At 39.6% G+C, this 20,185-nt stretch overlaps 1 protein-coding gene across 1 annotated transcript in view; it reads right to left on the bottom strand.

Moving 5' to 3' along the window:
- LOC145994472 (dynein axonemal heavy chain 1-like) overlaps window positions 1-20,185 on the bottom strand; it is a 1,132,367-nt gene that overhangs the window by 1,009,353 nt on the left and 102,829 nt on the right. The window contains exon 12 of the mRNA XM_083130607.1: window positions 12,013-12,255. Within this exon, the coding sequence (XP_082986733.1) occupies window positions 12,013-12,255 (243 nt within the window). The remainder of the gene's footprint in view (window positions 1-12,012; window positions 12,256-20,185) is intronic.

The raw sequence follows: 20,185 nt of genomic DNA, 5'->3' as shown, positions 1-20,185 counted from the left end.
GGCTTTTTACCTTAGTGCGACATTCACATACGGGGAATTTTTTATTATATTCCTGCTTCCTAGCTATTTATTTCATGGAACCCGCAAGAAAAACATTCCACGATGGTTTTCTTTCAATTCAATTCATGCCGTAGGCTTTATGTTGTTCCGCCACCTCTTTTCATTGCCCACGAGACGCTCTCAATGTTGGAGAGGAAGAATTCGCAGCGTCATAAAGAGATCGAGGTTCGTCGCATCTCAATGAGACTGATGCCAATCTCTCAGTCAATAAAGCTTTGAAGACCAGCTCTTTCAAAAGACCAGATGTCAATGAAATCAGGTCGTATTTTCTCTGTGAGGCTATTTAAAGGCGGTGCAGTCAAGACTTATTGAGTTCAGTCAGGTGTTACGAAAGAATCGATATTTTACTACGACGCAAATTTTCACCAAATGATTTGGGTTAATGAAATATTTCAATTAGTAACAAACGTTCAATTGACCCTAATCGTTCAGTCTACCGTTTCTAAATATAGCCATATTATAAGTTGATATGCTATATCGGAAAAAACTCCTTTCTCGTAACCTTACGTGATGTAGGTAGTGATCTATTTGAAAGACACCCAAATGCCAACCTCACTTCCACGTAGTGAAAGCTGGACTGTATTTCGCAGGCTAACGAAGCTCTGATCTGGATCCACCGTGTCCTCCCGTTTCGCCTTAATGCGTTTTCACCTCCCCAATACAATTTCAAATGATTTATGTGACACGAACTTCCTAAGGCGAAACGGGACATCCCATTTCGCCTTATCCTTTTTCGCCTTACACACAAGACATTTCATAATGGGTTAGGTTAGGTTAGGTTAGGTTAGGTGTCACAGGGTGTATTTTCCACTTCGCGTAATGCATCTGGACGAAGGTTCAGGAACTTGGACTACCTGGGAAGTACAAGGAAGATCTTTCCGTGATGTATCCTTCATGTCGATAATATTCCCTCGTGGGAATTTTGTTTGTGTGTAAAGCGAAACAGGATAAGGATAATGGGATGTCCGTTTCGCCTTAGAAAGTTTGTGTCACATAAAACACGCGAAATTGTATTGAGGGGGACGCAATAAGGCGAAACGGGCCGTTATCGGATCCACGGCCAGTGTAATCCTCTGTTGTGTTTATGTCGTGTCCTGTCAATGTGTGTGTGTGATTGCCTCTTCTTTCATTTCATCTCATGGCCATTGATCCTCGTTTCATAATTATCCAAAACTGACAGAAACTCAAAGTAAAATACAATTGTAAATCAATTCATTCATTCGTAACCTCACGTCTCTACCACGGGTGAAGTTTGCGTCAAGTTCATGCTATGCTCTGATAGGCTGGTGAATAGTAGACCTTCATCTTCAGAGTACTGCAAAGTCTAGCTTTTGCCTACCCGTGCTTCTTCCCCGCGAGAACAGGTTTACCTGCTCGCCTGCCCACGGCAACGAGTCGACTTGCGTCTTTACCCGGGTTCCTCGTCTTCAAGGCGCTCTGCGCTAACAAGGTAACTGGGCATTCAACAAGACCCAAGCGCCTGCAAGACCTGCTGGAAGGAAACAGCCCTCCGGCAGCGTGTCGCTCCAGGCGTTTCTTCACCACGTGGACAGCTGGAGCCAGTGTTGCCTACTTACGTAGCTCCAAAATCCTACGAAGTCCTAGGAGTAGCTCTCTACTTTAAGGAGAATTTACAGTATATACTTAGCGATTTCAGTTCATTGTAAGCAGTTTTTATCTTATTGCCAGGAAATGCACGCAATATTACAGCTTCATTTATTTAAATGAATGATCAGGCAAACAAAAAACTCCTCATCGAAAACTAATTGTTTTTCATTACATGGTGTCTTAACCAGGCACGCAGAGGCGCAACCACAGGGGGCAGGGGGCATTGCTCATTAACTTTCGACGAAAATGAAGTCTAGCGGGGTTGGGCAAGGGGGCAAACATTAAAGTACAAGAAAAACTAGGCTAAAGGATACTCAAGATGGAATTAGTTTTCATATATTTCTTGTATTATTCCTTCCAGACGGCAAAGGGCACCTGCAGAGGGGAACGGAGGGGCAATTGCAACCCCTTGATTTCAAATTTTATGAAAGTAGAAATATAATAAAGTATATTATACAGTCTCATCAAGTTCAATGCCGTAGCTAGGGGGTAGCTGAGGTCGGCCTTGGGAGCCGAACGATCTAAATGAAAAACGTTTTAAAACAGAGAATGCCATGGCGGCCCAATGCCAACATTGATATCAATGTTGGTTTGTTATGAGATTGATTAATTGATTATGTAATGTATTTAAATATGCATTAAAGAAACTTTGAACACACAATTTCGTGTTAACATGTTGCATATGTATTTTCTTATTTTACGTCGCTCCATGTTTCATATGTCTTCCACGTAGTACACCCTGGACTGCACACTAACGAGGCTCTGGCGATTGGTCCCATGGCCAGTATAATTTTGTTTGTGTTGTCCTGTGTTTTGTCCTTATTTGTGCTGAGTGCTATTTTACAGCCTCAGCTTTTAACGAAAGTCAAAAGATTTTAATATTTTATGATTTTAGTTCTTCAACGTTAGAGTTGTTATGTGTAACGATAAGGGGCTGGACCCCGTATATTGTGACGGGTGCAAAATAGCCTTAGTGCTGACGCACCCAAAATTTTAAATTCATATTCAAATTCATGTTTCATATGTGAAAAGAAAATATTTTACATGAAAATTTTACATGCCATATGAAGATTTGGAATGCATTTATCATGCACTTTCTTTCTTTCAGAAACAGTTTGTGTGCTCGTTTTCCATTATTAGCTAATGTGAAATTAAGGTGTTGAAAAAAAATATTTCCAATCCTTTGTTTCAACACAAATGCGTTAGAACCGACTTCTATTCACCCCCTTTTTGCATGATTTATGACAATAATAATGCCTTTGATGTTACTTTATCACTATTATTGTTATTGTTGTTGGCATGTTTATCCAGGTACTTGCCCCTCCAAAAGAAAATTCGTGGTTGCGTCTCTGCGGGCCCGTAGCCAGAATTGATTGGCGGGATGGGGGGGGGGGCTCATGGGTTATGAGGGAGGGCTTCATAAACCAAGTCCATTTTCAAAGGTTTAATAGTATTATATGAAAGTAAATTATATGTGTGTCTAGCCTAATCATTAAGTTAATATAGGACACAGAAAATCTAGAAATATTGTTCAAATACTTATAATATATTTTCAATATCTTCCCATTCATAGCTGAAGCCGAGAGAAAATATTCTAATTACTACCTGCTACTTTGACTTCGGCTCGTAAATTAAATGAAATCATTTTACGCCTATCTGTTCTTTGTATTCTGTGAATTTAACCTTTATCAAGTTTTGAGTAAAATAATATCTGCAGTCTACATTTTCACTCGTCACTGCAAACAAATTTTACAAAGTAGTTTACCAAACTTCAGACGGAGGGGGGGGGGATGATAACGGCAATACCAATAACCACATCTTTCAATTCGGAGTAATATGTTGTTTGCGTCCCATTATTGGATAAGCTATTTATTGCAACGCTCTGTTTTCTATTCGATAAATAGGATTCTATTAATTTGTTTGATAGACCGCGGATTCCGTAGTATTTTAATTTCTCTAGTAGCAAGTGATGATTCACACAGTCAAACGCTTTTGATAAATCACAAAAAATTGCAACAACAGAATACGTTTTGTTTATGGCGGAAAGAATATTATCAATCACATCAAAAATGGCATTTTTTGTTGTTTTCGATTTCACAAACCCATTTTGTTGCTTTATGAGTATCTTTTTATCTTCTGCATACTTTATTATCCTATTATAGATTAATTTTTCGAAAATTTTTGAAAATATTGACAATAAGGAAATTGGTCTGTAGTTTTCAATTTTTGTTTTATTTCCTTTCTTATACAAGGGTGTTACTTTTGATATTTTTAGACAATCTGGGAAGCTGCCATTTTCCATACACTCGTTAATTAAGTTAGCCAAAGGCTCGTTAATGTACGTGCAAACCTCTTTGATCACGTTAATCGGCATTGAATCTAGCCGTGTTGACTTTTTGTTTTTCATATTTCGAATTATGTTGGAAATTTCTTCGTCTGTAGTAGGGGTCATACAAAAAGAATGCGTGAAAGATCTTTTCACGTTATTTAACTTTTCTTTCTATGTGTCCGTTACACTGATGTTACGTTGCAGGTTAAGTGCTACATTAACCTAATAATTATTAAAAGTATTAGCTATTTTTTGCGGATCTGTCTCTATTACATTACCTGTTTCTAATATGGTATCTTGATTCGTGTTCGTTTTTTTACCTGTAATATGATTAACTCTTTCGCTGCGGTCGTCGCATTTATGCACAGCACGCCAGGTGCCTTGCTCTGCGGAAGTCGCATTATTGCGACTTCATACTTCCACTCGCCGCGGGTGTCGCATTTCCGCAGTACGTCGCTTTTAGTAGCCTTCTGACATCTGTTGATAGTATTTGGAATTATTTGAACTTGTAGTTTTGTTTTTATCCGTATGATGTCGCTAATTACGCCTCCGTTTAGAATACGAGCGTTGAGTGCTCTGACATGTCAGTTTCAAATGCATGTTCGAATGTAAACAACATGGCTTCGTCAAGTCGTCAACACTTGTCTGATAATGATGTTACTCAACTGTTATTTGCCCACTCAGAATCAGAAGGTGAATTAAGTTATGACCATAATAGCGACAGTTTTTATGAGACTTCAAGTGGTGACAGTGATTGTGTAGTGTCTGAAGAATTTGTACCGCCGTCCATAACATCATGGAGCAGATGTTGTTTTTTTCAAAATTTCAAAATTTTTCAAAATATCATACCACCAGGGACTACATACAGAATGGTTTACCAGTGCAAGGAATGACTTTTGTAAGTTCTCTATAACATATTTTGCAGTGTAATTGTGTAAAATTATTGTTTCTAAAAAAATGTTTGTAAAATTGTTGTTTCTAAAAAAATGTTTTTCTTTTTTTAAATTTCAAAATTTTTCCAAATATCATACCACGAGGGACTACAGAATGGTTTTCAAGAGCAAGGAATGACTTTTGTAAGTTCTCTCTCATATATAATGCACTGTAATTGTGAAAACTATTTGTTTATAAAAAAATATATTTTTTCAAATTTAATTACGCAGCCAAGGGATATTGTGTGCCAGAGAATTCCGCAGTGAAAGAGTTAACTATTTTCCATAGTTCTGCAGTTTTATTTTCTGAATTATTCAACTTTTTATCGTTTGCAATGTTTTAATGTTTTCTTGTAATTTTTGTTGAACTGTTTGTAATGATCATTAAGGGTAGGGCTGTTTGCATATTTACTCTGTTTATGCAATGATCGCTTTAATTTGCTAAGATTTTTAATTTCCTTGGTTATCCATAGGCAATTGTTTTTGTTGTGAAGTCGTGCTTTTTTTAAGGGAAAACATTTATTAAAATGGTATCTTACAGTATCAAGAAATTTTTCGAATTTCTCGTTTACATGTACAGCCATATTGTTTATAAAATCCCATGTTTCTGATTTAAGCGCGTTTCTGAATTTTTAAATGTTCTCATCATTGTTTGTGGGTCTGACAAATCTGAAATTTGCGCGTGGTTTATGATTTCGCTTGTCTTCTATTACGTTTACCTTAATAAGCTGAGAATCATGGTCAGAAAAACCTATGCAAGTTTCTACTGAATATTTATTAACGTTTATATTGGTAAAAATATTGTCTATTGTACTTTTTGTTTTTTTGGTAATTCTAGTTGGAGTTGTAATTGAATGAAACAGACCAAAAGAGTTCATTACATCCAGAAAACTATTTTTTTCTGCTGTATCTTTAGCTACATCAATGTTAAAATCTCCACAAACAACAATATTCATTTTGGACCTTTTTGTTACGAGATTTAGTAATAATGTTAACTTATTTAAGAAGACATCGATATTTCCACTAGGCGTTCTATATATTGATATTACGCATAAGTTGTAAATAGCTATTTCAATTGCTGCGCATTCGAAGTCTTGTTCTACAGAGAACTCAACAGCTTGTTTTATTTCAACTACGTTACTTTTAAGTTCATTCTGAGTGAAAATTAAAGACCCGCCTCTTATTATATTTTGCCTACTGTAACTAGATGCAATACATAAATTATCAATATAATTAAACTTTGTTTCATCTTTCACTAACCAGTGTTCAGTGCAACAAAAAATAGTAATTTCATTGTTGTTTTCTTTTTGTTCCTCGAAAAATATATCTATCTCTGACGCTTTTGATGTCAACCCTTGAACATTGCTATGAAATATGGTGATAGTTTCTAATGCTAGGTCACTGCTCGACGGATTCTTACCTCCCCTTTGTCCCGATCTCCCACTCCACAGGACTCACTTGTTTCGGTTCCTCAGCTGCATCCTGGAATCATCGGAGTTCGATAGCCGGGGGTGACGTGGGGTGGGGGTGGGGGTAGCAGCAGACACTCGTGATTCACGTTCGACACTAGTATTCTCATTCACAGATGCATTTCCAGGAATTTCCTGCGTTGCCATATTTCTTTCAACGGAACGCGATCTTGCATATTCTTCGCACTGTTGCAAGGAATAACGCACACCGTTAACAACGAGATGATCGTAACGAAGGAACGCACGGTCACCGCACTTCCTGGCTTCTTCGAGATGAGGTTTTAGCTCGTTCCTAATCTGACGCACACGATCAGAGTAATGCTCCGAAACCGCTACACCGCACTGTTTGAAACTTTTAGATTTCATCAGTATTTTCGTCCTGTCTTTGAACGAGAGAAACTTGGCTACAATAGGACGGCAGCCTCTTCTTGAGCCAAAGCGATGGACCCTCTCGAACGAATTTCCTCCTAGCGCGATGCCTGTATTCTTTTCTATCACTTGGCATAGTATTTCCTCAGTCCTCTCCCATGTATCCCGTTCTTCCTCCTGGACGTTGTAAAAAACGAGGTTGTTCCTTTTAGATTGGGACTCAAGGTAGGATACTTGATCATTTAACCTGGCGTTCTCTTCTTTTAAGAAGTCCATTTCTTGCTTAATGGCCTTCACGTCCTTCTTGAGAGACGACAGTTCTTCCCGGAAACACAGCACGTTCTTATTTATCTCGTTCACTTGGGACGATAACTGTTCCTGACCTTCCTTCAGCAACCTATACAGATTCTCGATAGTCATCTTCTCATAGTCTGGACCCGGGTGTTGCTCTATTCCTCCGATGATGAGCAGCATGCGAAGAACTCCGAAACACAAAACACATTGGGCAAGCCATTGCCCGTTACCAGCCCCGTTTCCTGTGATTTTCTTCCATTTAGAAGCATTGAAAAGTCCTATGCGGGCTCTGTAGGATTCCACGCCTATCCCCATGGTGAATGTGGGTCACCCAGGACCCTGTCTGGCTACGGCTCTGGTGTTCGCAGTAGAATAGTGTGTTGCTCTACTCGCGACCTCGGCGTCGAACGTGACATGTTCCAGTACTGCCCTGGATTATTGGTTGTTTACGACATATTCTTATGGAGCCTATACCACGGAAAACCTATTTCAATGTGTGTGGGTGCAAAAGTAGCAAGCAACATTCTTAAATCTCATTTCATTGGCGATGTGGCTTTGAGCTCCCTTTCTAAGTAGTGCAAATCTATTGCAGTTGGCAACACTGCAGACAGGTGTGCGACCGGTGGAGTTCCTACTCGAAGCAACAACGTCATGCAGAGGGAAGGGCCTGCAGTTGGTTGAAAGAACGAACTGAGACCTACTAGGTATCGTAAGACTGCGGGTCTACAATGCCTGCCAGGAACGATCTGGGCAGATGATCATGCAAAGTGCTCAAGCGAGGGTGTTGCGCAGGTTGCATGGCATTTTAGGAGCGATGTTTCGCGAACGGGTCTGCTCCAGGTCTTGTGCAGGTCTCTGTTCATCTTTAAAGTGGGTTTCGAACAGGTGCGTCGGTAGGGGTGGTTCGATCCGGTCCGTCGAATCCCCTAGAAATGGAAATCGTGTATTCCAAGTTACAAAATAGCAGAAAGATTATTATGTTTGTTAGCAACATGAGTACAGTTCAATTACTTTGTACTCGAACGGAATAACCGAAGAAAAAACTACCTTATATCGATAAAAATGAGTGTAATCCATATATTAAATGATTGGTTCTACAGTTTTCAAAATTCCCAAAATTAGAGTTCTATGTGAGACATCAAACAATATAAACTTTATAACTAGAATTTTGAGCATTCTCTTGAACGAGGTATGTAAAAGATAATAACAAAACAGAATAACTATAATTTCAGTACATTAACTGTGTGAAATGTAGTAACAGATCGTGAAAACAGTTATGCTAGATATTCACTCACCTGTTGAAGCGAGTTGAGAAGTCTCTCCAAGGATATAATAATAATTGTTATCATTATGAATTTGGAATAAAATTGGTTTGTTTTTATTAGACTATAATATTTACTATTGTGTAACAATAATCACATCCATGAAAATTGCTTTTCTTGCTATTAGTATCTACTCTTCAAGGTTGATGAATGGCCTGACCACCCCCTACAAAAGTTTCTGGCGACACTCCTCGTGGTTTCGACAAAAATTCTTCCCTCGTCTGAAATTCAACCCTCACGTAACGGCGTTAACGGATATGCTGTTGGGTATGTCGCTTTATCGTAACAAAAACTGGACACTTTCAATTTGGGATATAGTGGAGTACCACTTTTCAAAATCTACGTTTTGGAAATTGATTTATATTATTTTGCGCCACTTTTCTGCCACTTTTGGCAAATCCCGAAGATAAGGATGGGTGGTGATCAGATTAAATAGATGAAAGGACAAACACAAATGATGCAGTACAGGGCGTGCTACGTGGAAGTGAGGTTGACATTTGGGTGCTCTCTGAAAGGGTACCTGGGGAAAACCCTGGGGGATAAAGGCGGTCAGGGCGTGATGCTGATCACATCACCCATACTCACGACCGGATCAAGAAAGTATGAGGCGTTACCCCTACACCCCCTATACGCCTTCATGGCGTGGTGCTAAGCACAGGGGAGCACTTTTTTTTATCTGAAAGGGTCACCCCTTACACCCATTGAGGATAAGGAATATGATGAAACTGATGAATGGACCCAAAGAACGCCCAGGCCAGGATTTGAACCCGGGTCCTGTGGCGTTGTTGCTCACCGTGCTAATCACTCCGCCACGAAGGTGGAAATTGTTGGAAGGTAAGAGGTTAGCTTTGCAGCCCAGTAGAATTATAATTTTAGAATTCTGGATAAGACGTGTTTGTCTCTCCCGATGAAATATGAAAGAAAAAATTGAACAATGTATGAATGAGATGGGAGGGAGAGCAACAAAGATGAAAATTAAAAAGTTCTCGAGTATCGGCACTAACTACCAAAACGGTCACAATCTTCACATAACTTCACCTAAAATATCTCCCGTGAACCATAAGCTTTTTCGCGTGGCTATTTCACTTGAGACGCTCTTTCGGTTTCGTTATTTGATCCGTCTCTGATGGGAAGCTATGGGAGTCAGAATTTTAACCTCGAAACTTTTTATTGGCTATAAAGCAGCCTTCCCGAACGCGAATGAAACTATGCTGAAACAGAGGTTGCGCCTTAGAGAATACTTAAAATCTAAACCACGAGAGTGGCTCATTAAGTATTTCCCCTAGATGAATTAATTTGAAAGTCGAATCGATACTTTGATCCTTGCTATTAAACCAGGGGTAGGCAGTTTATTTTCTTTAAAAAAATATTCAGGACAGAGAATACTGACGTTATAACATGAATGTAAAGAAGAAATTAGTCTAAAATCCAAAACTGTCGAAAGTAAAAAAAAATATCCTACGGCTACACGGATATCTGTGCAGCAAAGTCACGCATAACGGTAGAGAAGGGGAGAAAGCGAGTGTGCAGAACAAAGTAGTACTCGCTGCTGCAAACGGTTGGTGCTGCAGCTGCGTTTTCCCCTCCATACACACGCTTCCCCCCTCACGCGTTTATTGGTCGAACCCTCTTGAGTCACTACTGCCCAGGGCCAGCCAAGCGGGTTTTCGTTGAGTGACACGTGGTCAGCGCATTGAATTCAATCGGCGCAGTTTTCTGGCTTTCGAGATCGAACCCAGGACATCTCGCTCCAAGAGCAAGATAGCTAACGATTTGTCTACAGGGAGCCCAAATGGATGAATTGAGATTGCTAATCACCTCCCTTTCTCTTCCATTTTTTTTTCTCTCGACCATTCTCTTCTATCTCTTTCCACGTGTTTCCCTGCTATTGTGTTGATTCACCAAGTCAGATTACAAAATAAATTGGACATCTCCGGTTCGTATTTCCACGAAAGGAACCGGAAGCTTTTTCTCAATTTGGTTGTAATTAGACCCAAACCGTTCGGGCCATTTGGAAATTAAAACAATTATAGCAATCAAGAGTAAAGATAGGAAGGTTGGCTACATATTAGAAACGGTACACTGAATGATTCTGATCAATTGGACGTTTATTATTACTACCGTGCGATGCAGGGTTACCTCCAAGTAACTGTACACTTCTCCAAAGATATCTGACATCCCTGAAACATTTCTATGTCCAGAGATTGCTGATGTGCCAGTATGGCTCACTTAAATTTATAAATAATGTTAGACAATATTTGCGGGTTGCATGTTGAAATTGGAAGCAGGGAAACTTTGGTGTGGTTGGAAACACTGCAGTCGCTAGTGGTCCACCTGGAAGAAATCCCTGTCACGTTTGCACACACAGGCGTATTTACTATTAGTTTAGGCTAAATATATTTAACAATACCTTGCAAAGTACTTTGCAATGGGCAAAAATGAATATTTCTCAGAATCTGCAGCAAAAATGTGATCGTATTATCCCCGGCTGAATACTATTTTACAGCCTAACTTCACGGGAAAGCTGATTACATTTTGAGTTTATGTGAATTTGGAATATACAACAATATTTGCATACACATTTTGTTATTGTTGATAAATTACGTCACCTGACAATCAGATAGCCTACGTAGCTTCGGAATGTGAGGACATTAAAATGTACGAACAGACAAAGGTGGAGATACGACAAAGCAGCATTTAGTCGGCGATATGCTAACCGTCCTCTGATTCGGTATTTCGTACACTCCTCAGAGTTCTTGAATGTGATTTGATCAAATACCTTCGTGTAATAGAATATTAATCAAAGCACGGACAGCAGCGGCGCCAAGTTATATGGGCCAGTGGGGCTCGAGCCAACCCAACAATTTGCCTGTATTATATTTTATTTTTGAAATAAAGTACCCGTGCGTAGAAGAAGCATGTTTCATCATTACACAGTTAATGAATTCTCCCAACTTTACTACTGACCGAGTGTTATCATAATATTTCATAAAAAATTGTTACATCTCCAATATGATACTCTTCATATTCCTATATTGTTTACACTATCCGTGGTCAAATAGTTATTATAAAAGTAAGGTAAGTTAAGTGCTTATAACCAGGAGAAGGATCGCTATGCACTAAAACCTCACAATATAGGCAGGCAAAAAAGCATCGACAATACAGAATAGGCACTAAAATTTATAAACATCGACATATTTTTCGTAGTTTTCCTTGATTAGGCACTGAAAAAGCAGTTATCTTCGAAGTAGGCAATTATGACAAACAGGCAAAAATAGCCACTATAAAATTCTTGTACACCTCTCAGATAGGCCTGAAACTGATTTAAAACGTAAAAACCTAGATTTTCTGAACAAGGAACAAAAAGTGCATTTTATGTCAAATCCTCAACTGACTTATGACATGCATTATTTCATAAATTTATAAAACAAATCTCACAATGTTCTCCAAACGTTGGCACCACTGACTGCCAGTGTTACATATGCAAATGAAGAAAACTACATACAGTGTAACGAGGGTCGTAGTCGCCTGCTGAAGAACAACGCATTGCGTCACCCACTTCATATGTTAACAACTGCCCTACCCACAACAACTTAACTGTCCCAACAAATAAATGTAGTGGCACTTACTTTAGCAATGTCTCTGTAGCCTGTCATGGCAGTGACAGCCATTGTAAGGCCATCTATTTTATCCGCTAGGTTTATTTCGTCCGCCAACTGTTGCTTCTCGAATTTTTCCTTCTCGTCCTCCAGAAAGCAGTATTGCTCATCCACTTGTTTGTAGATGTTCCAGGGTGAGCTCAGTGCTTCCCATTTCGCAAAGAAATCGTCATCGGCCAGATTGTACCAGAAGACATCGAAGATATCATATTCCTACATGGAAAGAAAAATGAGAAAAAATATAGTGAGTGAAAGTATTAGTAGAAAGTTATGCAAGGAGTACCACCGTTAAAACAGAATCAACACGAGAGTCGTTCCAAACGTTTTGCACACTGCACCCGTGCGGTTAACCCTGGAATGGTACCTATGCGTCTAAGAGACGTAGTTCAGTGGAAGAACAGCGGCCATCTTGTTTCGGGGGGGAACCTTACTCCCGCCTCCCAGGTATGCTTCAACGGAAACTCTCTTGGCAAGTCAGTGTTCCTCAGATTGCCGAGCAGTTCACTTCAAGATCAGTGTTTTGTTTTTTCCAAAGCCTAGTACGCCTGTGAGACGTATTGATACCATTTAACGTAAATTTTCCTACGCCTGTCAGGCGTATTGGTACCATTCATGTGGTAGTGTTCCTACGTTTGCCAGACGTATTAGTGCCATTCACGAGGTAGTGTTTCTACGTTTGCCAGACGTGTTGGTACCATTCATGAGGTAGTGTTCCTACGTTTGCCAGGCGTGTTGGTACCGTTGATGAGTTTATGATTACATAGGTACCTACCTTATTGTTCCAGATGTCTGGCACAAACACAAACAAAACATTCACTACTGAAGATGAGATTTTACAAGAACTGCAACTTCAGTTAGATGAATCCGATTGCAGCGAGGTTGAAGACGAAATTGAAGTGGATCAAGATGCCTTTCCTGAGGATCCTGACGATACCGACTTGGACCCAGACTATGAACCTTCGTCAGAAGAAGAAGATATCGAGGAGGCGATCATTCAATCAGCAGCACAATCATCTCGGCCTTCAGCTGTTTCTAAATCAAGTTCGTCAAGAGCTGAAGGCAAGCAAAAGTCAGGACCTGCAAAACAACCTCCAAAGTCAGGTGAAAAGAGGAAGAGGTCAGCCGAAGGAAATGATGACCATTCAACAAACAAAAGATTAAAACCTGAATGTGACGATATGTTCGGGCGTAACGGGTTTGCTTGGAAAACTGTTCCCATTTCTAACACATCTGGAAAAGCCGCAGCTAAAAACATTGTACTTGTCAAACGAAAAACAAAAAACGAAGCTGTAGATGTTTCTGACCCTGTTGAATGTTTTAACGTCTTCTTTACCTCAACAATGTTGGACATGATCCTGCACAACACAAATGAGGAAATTGCAAGACAAAGGGAGTCTTATAAAAACAAGAATGCTTCTGCTTTGAAGGACGTTTCATTGGCTGAACTGAGAGCACTCCTCGGTGTGACAATTCTCGCAGGGGCCAAGAAAGACAACCATATGAAGTTACAAACATTACATGACACAAAGGAATGCGGCGAAAAATATCATGCATCATTTTCTGTGCAGAGACATCACTTCTTGCTCAACACTCTTCGCTTTGATTCTCGAGAAACTCGTGAGGAAAGGAAGATAACTGATAAGTTTGCACCCGTACGGGATATATGGAACATGCTGATTGAGCAATGCATATCAAATTATGAACCAAGTGCCTACATGACAATTGATGAGCAACTAGTGCCATTCCGAGGACGAGTCGGGTTCAAAATGTACATCCCAAACAAACCAGCAAAGTATGGGATAAAAATTGTGATGCTTTGCGACCAAGGAACGAATTACATGGTAAATGCGATCCCGTACCTTGGTAAAGGAACTACACCTTCAGGCACGCCTGCAGCAGATTACTTTGTTGAAAAGCTAACAGACATCATCCAAAATTCAAGTCGTAATGTTACAATGGATAATTGGTTTTCCAGCATCCAGTTAGCTAAGAAAATGGCAGAAAGAGGCCTCACAATGATTGGGACGACGAAGAAAAATAAACCTGAGTTTCCTAAGGAGTTTGTGGACCCCAGTTATCTTTCACGACCTCCTCAGTCATCGCTCTTTCTTTTTCATGAGGATCTGACAGCAGTTTCATTTACTCCACGTGTTAACAAACTGGTCACTCTTATTTCCACAATGCATGACGACGATGCAATAAATGAAAACAGTATGAAGCCTGAGGTAATTCTGTGTTATAATCAAACAAAGGGAGCAGTTGATGCCTTTGACCAGTGTGTCACGAATACTTCTTGCATACGAAAAACAAGAAGGTGGCCAATGAACCAGTTCTACAACATGCTCAATATTGCATGCTACAACTCTTACATAATATATGTGCTCAACTTTTACAAGAAAAAGAAAAAAGATGACGACGCAAAGCCTTTGTCGAGATTTCAGTTCCTCATCAAATTGGCAAATCAACTAACGTTTCCATGGATGAAGGAACGAATGAAACAGCCACATATGCCTCACACTCTAAGAAGCAGCATACAAAATTGCCTTGGCGTTGTGGATCCACCTGTTGTGGTTCAACCTGCAGCGAAATCTGGAAAGAGGCAGTACTGTACTTACTGCTCGTATAAAAAGAGAAGGATGAGTAAAATGATCTGCTGTAACTGCAAAAAGCCTATCTGTGGCGAGCATTCTTTCATCGTTTGCCACATTTGTAAAAAATGATAATTTAAAGACTGATTTGTTTGTAACTATTTACTGTTCTGGATGTGGAAGGAGGAGTGAACATTTTTATTCATGAAGTTTTTTCTAGTTATTGTGGCTAGTCTAAATGACTGTTTGTTAGTGATAGAGAGTAAATTTTAGTTCATGTATTCTTCATTAATACTTTTACATCCATTTCCTAGTTAAAGGGATTGTCTTATACCTAAGTATAATCTTTATTTGTTTATTATTTTCTTGCTGTTCGAGTTACCTACTCGTATTTGCATATATATTATGACTCTTTCTATGCAACCTAGTTTATAAATGTTTAAAATGTATGAGTTTACGGAAAAATGTTATTTTAATTATATTCATTAACAATAAAAAGTGTCTAAAATGCAGCGAGAAGAGTATGGAAAAAAATTAAATCATTTATAGAGGGTATAGTAACTTTTTTTTTATGTGTACGTCTATGGGACGTATAGGTACCATTAAACATAGATTTTTTTAGGTACTATTCCAGGGTTAAAGCCCACAAGATCAAAGAACAAACCCAGACTTTTCGTCTCCAGATGGGAGAGTTTCCAAATACAAAAAGCGGTGTTGCCACAGCTCTAACTATTGTCCATTCGTAGATGTCATCTTCTGTTGTCAACACGCACCTATTTAGCGAGAGGCAGAGAATCTGAGGCCCATTCCTTTACTACCCTGCGGCGACCGTTAGGCTTAACAACGCCTTGGCCTTGTTGGGGATGCCTTTGGTACCTGTTTTGCTGATAAGTTTGGCAACGCAGAATGCCACAAGATTCCCCAACCCCCCACATGGCTACTGGACCAAGCCGATTGGTTCAAGGGTTCATCTCCCTCCCTGACATTCGACGGAATTCAAGTTGGTTCTTTGATTTGATTTGATTTATTTTACTTCGCTTTTGTGCCACTTTTGGTTAATTTGCGAAGATGGAGATGAGTGATGACATGATGAAATTGATGAATGGACACTCACAAACATCCATGCCCAGGCCAGGATTCGAACCCGGGACCCCTGGCATCGTAGCGCGATGTGCTCACCACTCTGCCACGGGGGCCGGCGGTTCTTTGATCGATCGGACATTAGTGGGAAGATGTACTCACTCCGATTGTGACGTCAGACTACAGTCTGAGGGAGTTTTCAGGTCGAAGCGACAGGAAAGCGACACGGAGAATTCACCTGCCACTTGTCGCTTCAGTCCGAAATCCCCCCAAGATTGTAGTGTGTTGTTATTCTGAAAAATGTATCTTTGGAATGGAAGCAAAAAACAAGTCCGGTGATATTGTCATCATTTTACAAGGAGAAACTAAACCACCGCATTGTAAGAGCCATTCTGGAAAGGTACGAGTGGGAAATGCTTCCCCGCTCGCGGATTCTTCAACTGAATTCTTCTTTGTCACACACCCATCAGACTAACATAGTCTCTAAACCGAAGAAACCCCCTCCATTGGAAATGACTCGGGGTGTTTTCTTGTTCAAATGTAAGTAGCTGAGTAAAGATGAAACTCTCATTACTTTACAAATGTATTTTGTAAAATAATTAACTTTATAAAAGAAAACTTTACTTGCACAACTCTTGAAATTAAATATTCTATCTTCTAAGTACACATTTCAATAGCTCGGATCTCACCTCCCTCAAAACAATTTAACTTAAATGTATTATAATCAAAAGACATCGTGATGAAAAAAGTATAAACATTGATTCAAACGAACTTATGCTGCTTCCTTTGCACATTTGGACGGGTTAAATTTACAGTGGTGTAATTCACTTTCTTAAAAAGAAAAAAAAGTCTCACTCACAGCACTTTGCTGATCAACACAACAGCTGTTTTCATTATCACTAGACCTTAAACTGTCATCTGTTGACAGTTGAATGAATCTCGGATTTACTTCACTTATTCTGTTAACAGATTGACTTATATAGATCTGGTTTCTGTGTCTAAGTCTTTTTTTTAAAAAAAGTGACTTAGACCACTGCAACTTTAACCCTTCCATTTAGACCAAAGAACAGTTTCTTTGAGGCTTCGTGGCAAATATAAAAGCGTGACAAAGGACAGTTTTTCACATTGGAATGGCTGTGAAAATTTGTTGATATTATAAGTAAACGCACTGTACATTTCGCTCGAGTAAACATTTGGAAGCCAAACATTAAAATATAAAACCAGAAATACCCAGGCAGAGTGTGTTACCAATTATTTTCCCTATAACCAGGGGGGATATAACGTTTCATCAGATTTAGGTAGATTAAGGTACAGAATATTTTGCCCCAAGCCACCCTCTTTTTAATTTAGCTCGTGACCTATTGTTTTTTGTTTTTTTAAACTTGACTGCGAGGAGATTGGTCTTGCCTCAGTAATTAGCAATTTACGTGTAAAGGTTATACAATTCCAATTATATATCAAATAAATTTTGCTATATATATGTCGGATTTAAATCAGTTTCACTTATAGAAACAGGCATTGTGGCGAGTTTATGCTCAAACATATGTAGATTTTCCACAACGCCACAGATGGCCCAAGGTTTTACCTCAAATGTCCAGAGCACACATTCTTTCACCTAGAAAATGTGGAAAGTATTGGAATTTTTTTAATACAATAGATTTTAAGAAGTATGATTTTAGAGATAAAATATGTTCTAATACACTGTACTGTATGTATAATGTACTGTATTTTTATATATATATCTTATATATAGCTTATATATATAATAGATAAACATTACAGAAATAGAAACAATATTTCAACCCTTCACAAATTTCCCATCTCTTAAATCGTCAGGAAAGAAAAATGCACATCGAAATTAAGACTCACGCATCACACACGTATGCACAAACACACACACACATATATATACATACAGGGTGTAAAGAATGGCCTTCGCGGAAGACACTTAAATCCACATAGTACACCCTGAACTGTATTTTTGCTGACTAGCGAGGCTCTGGTGTCTGGACTTACATCCAGTAGGAAGCCTGTGTAATATGAATGCTGTCCATGTGTGTTTGTTGTTGTTCTTTCATCAGTTCAAGAGGTCCCGGATTCGATATCCGGTGGATGCACATAGTGGTTTCGATCACTGTTTAAACTGTAGGTCCAGTCTAGGTCTAGCATCTCTATGTGCACAAAATGGACTTAAGAACAAATACAATCAATCATTCAAGAACCTTTCTCTGTTATGTAATTGTAATGATAAACTGAAAAATCTTATTATTGCAAATAATAACATTTATTTTAGTTAACTCAGAGAGAGATGGTCACCATGAGACATATATAGGCCTATCTATGTGTCGCAAGAGGAGTTCTCCATACCTTAGAACAAGAAAAGCTCAACTTCACTATGTCAAGGTTTGGTTAAACACCTAATTTTATGCTCATATCAAACAGAGTAGTATGGACTGTAGTTTTTACACACACATAAATTATGTGGGGACATATGCTCAATACCTTCTATACCTTCCAACAGTGGCGTTGATTGGGTTCCAAAACCGGGGGGGGCAATGTACCAATACTGGGGGGACAAAGACAGTATATTTACCTTTGTAGATAAGGTTTAGCATAGTGCGGGGGCAAAAGTGGCAAAAAAAAGGGGGGCAACTGCGGACATTCCACTATGAGGATCTCCGTGAAAATTTCCCAAAGCACACCTGACATTTACTGAAGGTTCCCTAGCCCTTTAAACTCTTTTGTACCACTGGGTTCAGGACGCTTAAAGGTCGCGAGGTTCAGGAACCTACATATTTTATGAACTTTCCTTGTCTACGATAGAAATGTTCCTTTAAGTTAGTAGTATGGCAAACAACTGAGCTATATTCACTGCAGCTTCTCTCTCTCTTTCCGAGAATAAATATTTTGCTTACTTTTATATCGAAACTTGTGATCACGTACATCAGAGTCCCTTTTGTTTCTCTCCTCTCTCCCTCTCATCTTCTTTCTCTTTCCCTTTATCCCTCTCTCCCTCTCATCTTCTTTCTCTTTCCCTTTATCCCTCACTCTCGCTCTACTCTTCTCCCTCTTTCTCTCTCTCTTTCTTCCATTCTCCTTGTCAAAACCATGAAATGAATGAATGAGTAGTGAAATGTTTCAGGGCGTCTGTTTTCAGATATTACAATGAAAACAATGCCAAGAGGCAGCGAATGCCAAGTAATCTTACTTTGTATTTTTTAAAAATCTACGTGACTAGTTTTTGCCACTTTGTGTAAATGCACAGAATGAGGATAAACGACGATTAGATCAAACTGATGATTGATTGATTGATTGGTCGTTTTATGTCCACTTTATGCACAGTAAGGCTAATCGGGACTGGACCTACAGTTTAAAGTGGGATCCGAACCACTTGTGCCTTCACCGGCCATCGAACCCGGGACCCCTTCATTACAAGGCAACATCTCTACCACTGCGCCATCGGGGAGGCCCAGATCAAACTGGTGGGATACTCACAGAAATATTCTCATCACCTGCCAGGGATTCTAACCCGGAACCTGCGGCGACGAGCGGACCACGCAACGTTCTACGCCACCCAAGCGGAGTCACTTCATAGGCCCACAATGGAAATCAGGTAATCAATAATATAAGATGGAGGGTTCATCCTAAGTCCTGCATGGCTGCTGTACCCCATTCCAATTGTCAGTCCTATATTTAAGACCCTTGTTTTCATACGGAATCATATTTTAAGGTAAAGGTAATGTTACCCCGTGGTCATTGCACCGTGTCATGAAGGAAAATAGAGAGTATGTGGAGGTTGGGTCCAACATATTCACGATCTAGGCAATTTGTGGAGGTCGTGTGATCAGTACTACACTCCAACCGCCTTCACCCCCAGGGTTGCCTCCAGGTGCCCATTTATTATATGCTGGATGAACCTCAGAGCCGCTCGCTCCATGCAGAAGCATCGCTGAAAAATCACCCGGGAATCGAACCCGGGTCTTCGGCGTGGAAATCCAACAGGACATCCCAGTACCGATTACGATAACGCATGAATGTTTGTAATGGTCGGATTGACCATTTCTGGTTTTTGTATATTGCAATAATTAATTGCTGGCCAGCTACAAGGTGTAGGGTTAAGTAATATGTTTCCATGAGTGTACTTTTATGTCATTATTGCATGTAAGTGTATGTGTTTATTGGATTGTGCTTTACTGGATATTAGATTCCCCTGTTTTTATCTCCCCGGTTGGGGGAGCTAGCTGTCTTTCAAGAGACCGTTACAGTTGAATTTTCCAACGCTACGGGGTCCCGTCCACGGATGTTTACCTCAACTATAAAAAAGGCCAGTGGGCTTTAGCAAAAAAACAGTGTTTCACCATTGATCGACAAAGAGTATCGTCTTCTCAAGTTTAGTCCACTTTTGGTGGTTAGACTTAAAATAATAATGTAGCATTTGGTGTAAGTCAACCCCTGTTGCGTCCCAAGTCCCCTTT

This window comes from Lepisma saccharinum, chromosome 10, assembly GCF_977018435.1.
Source record: "Lepisma saccharinum chromosome 10, izLepSacc3.1, whole genome shotgun sequence".
NCBI lineage: Eukaryota > Metazoa > Arthropoda > Insecta > Zygentoma > Lepismatidae > Lepisma > Lepisma saccharinum.
This window is presented reverse-complemented; position numbering and strand designations above follow the sequence as displayed.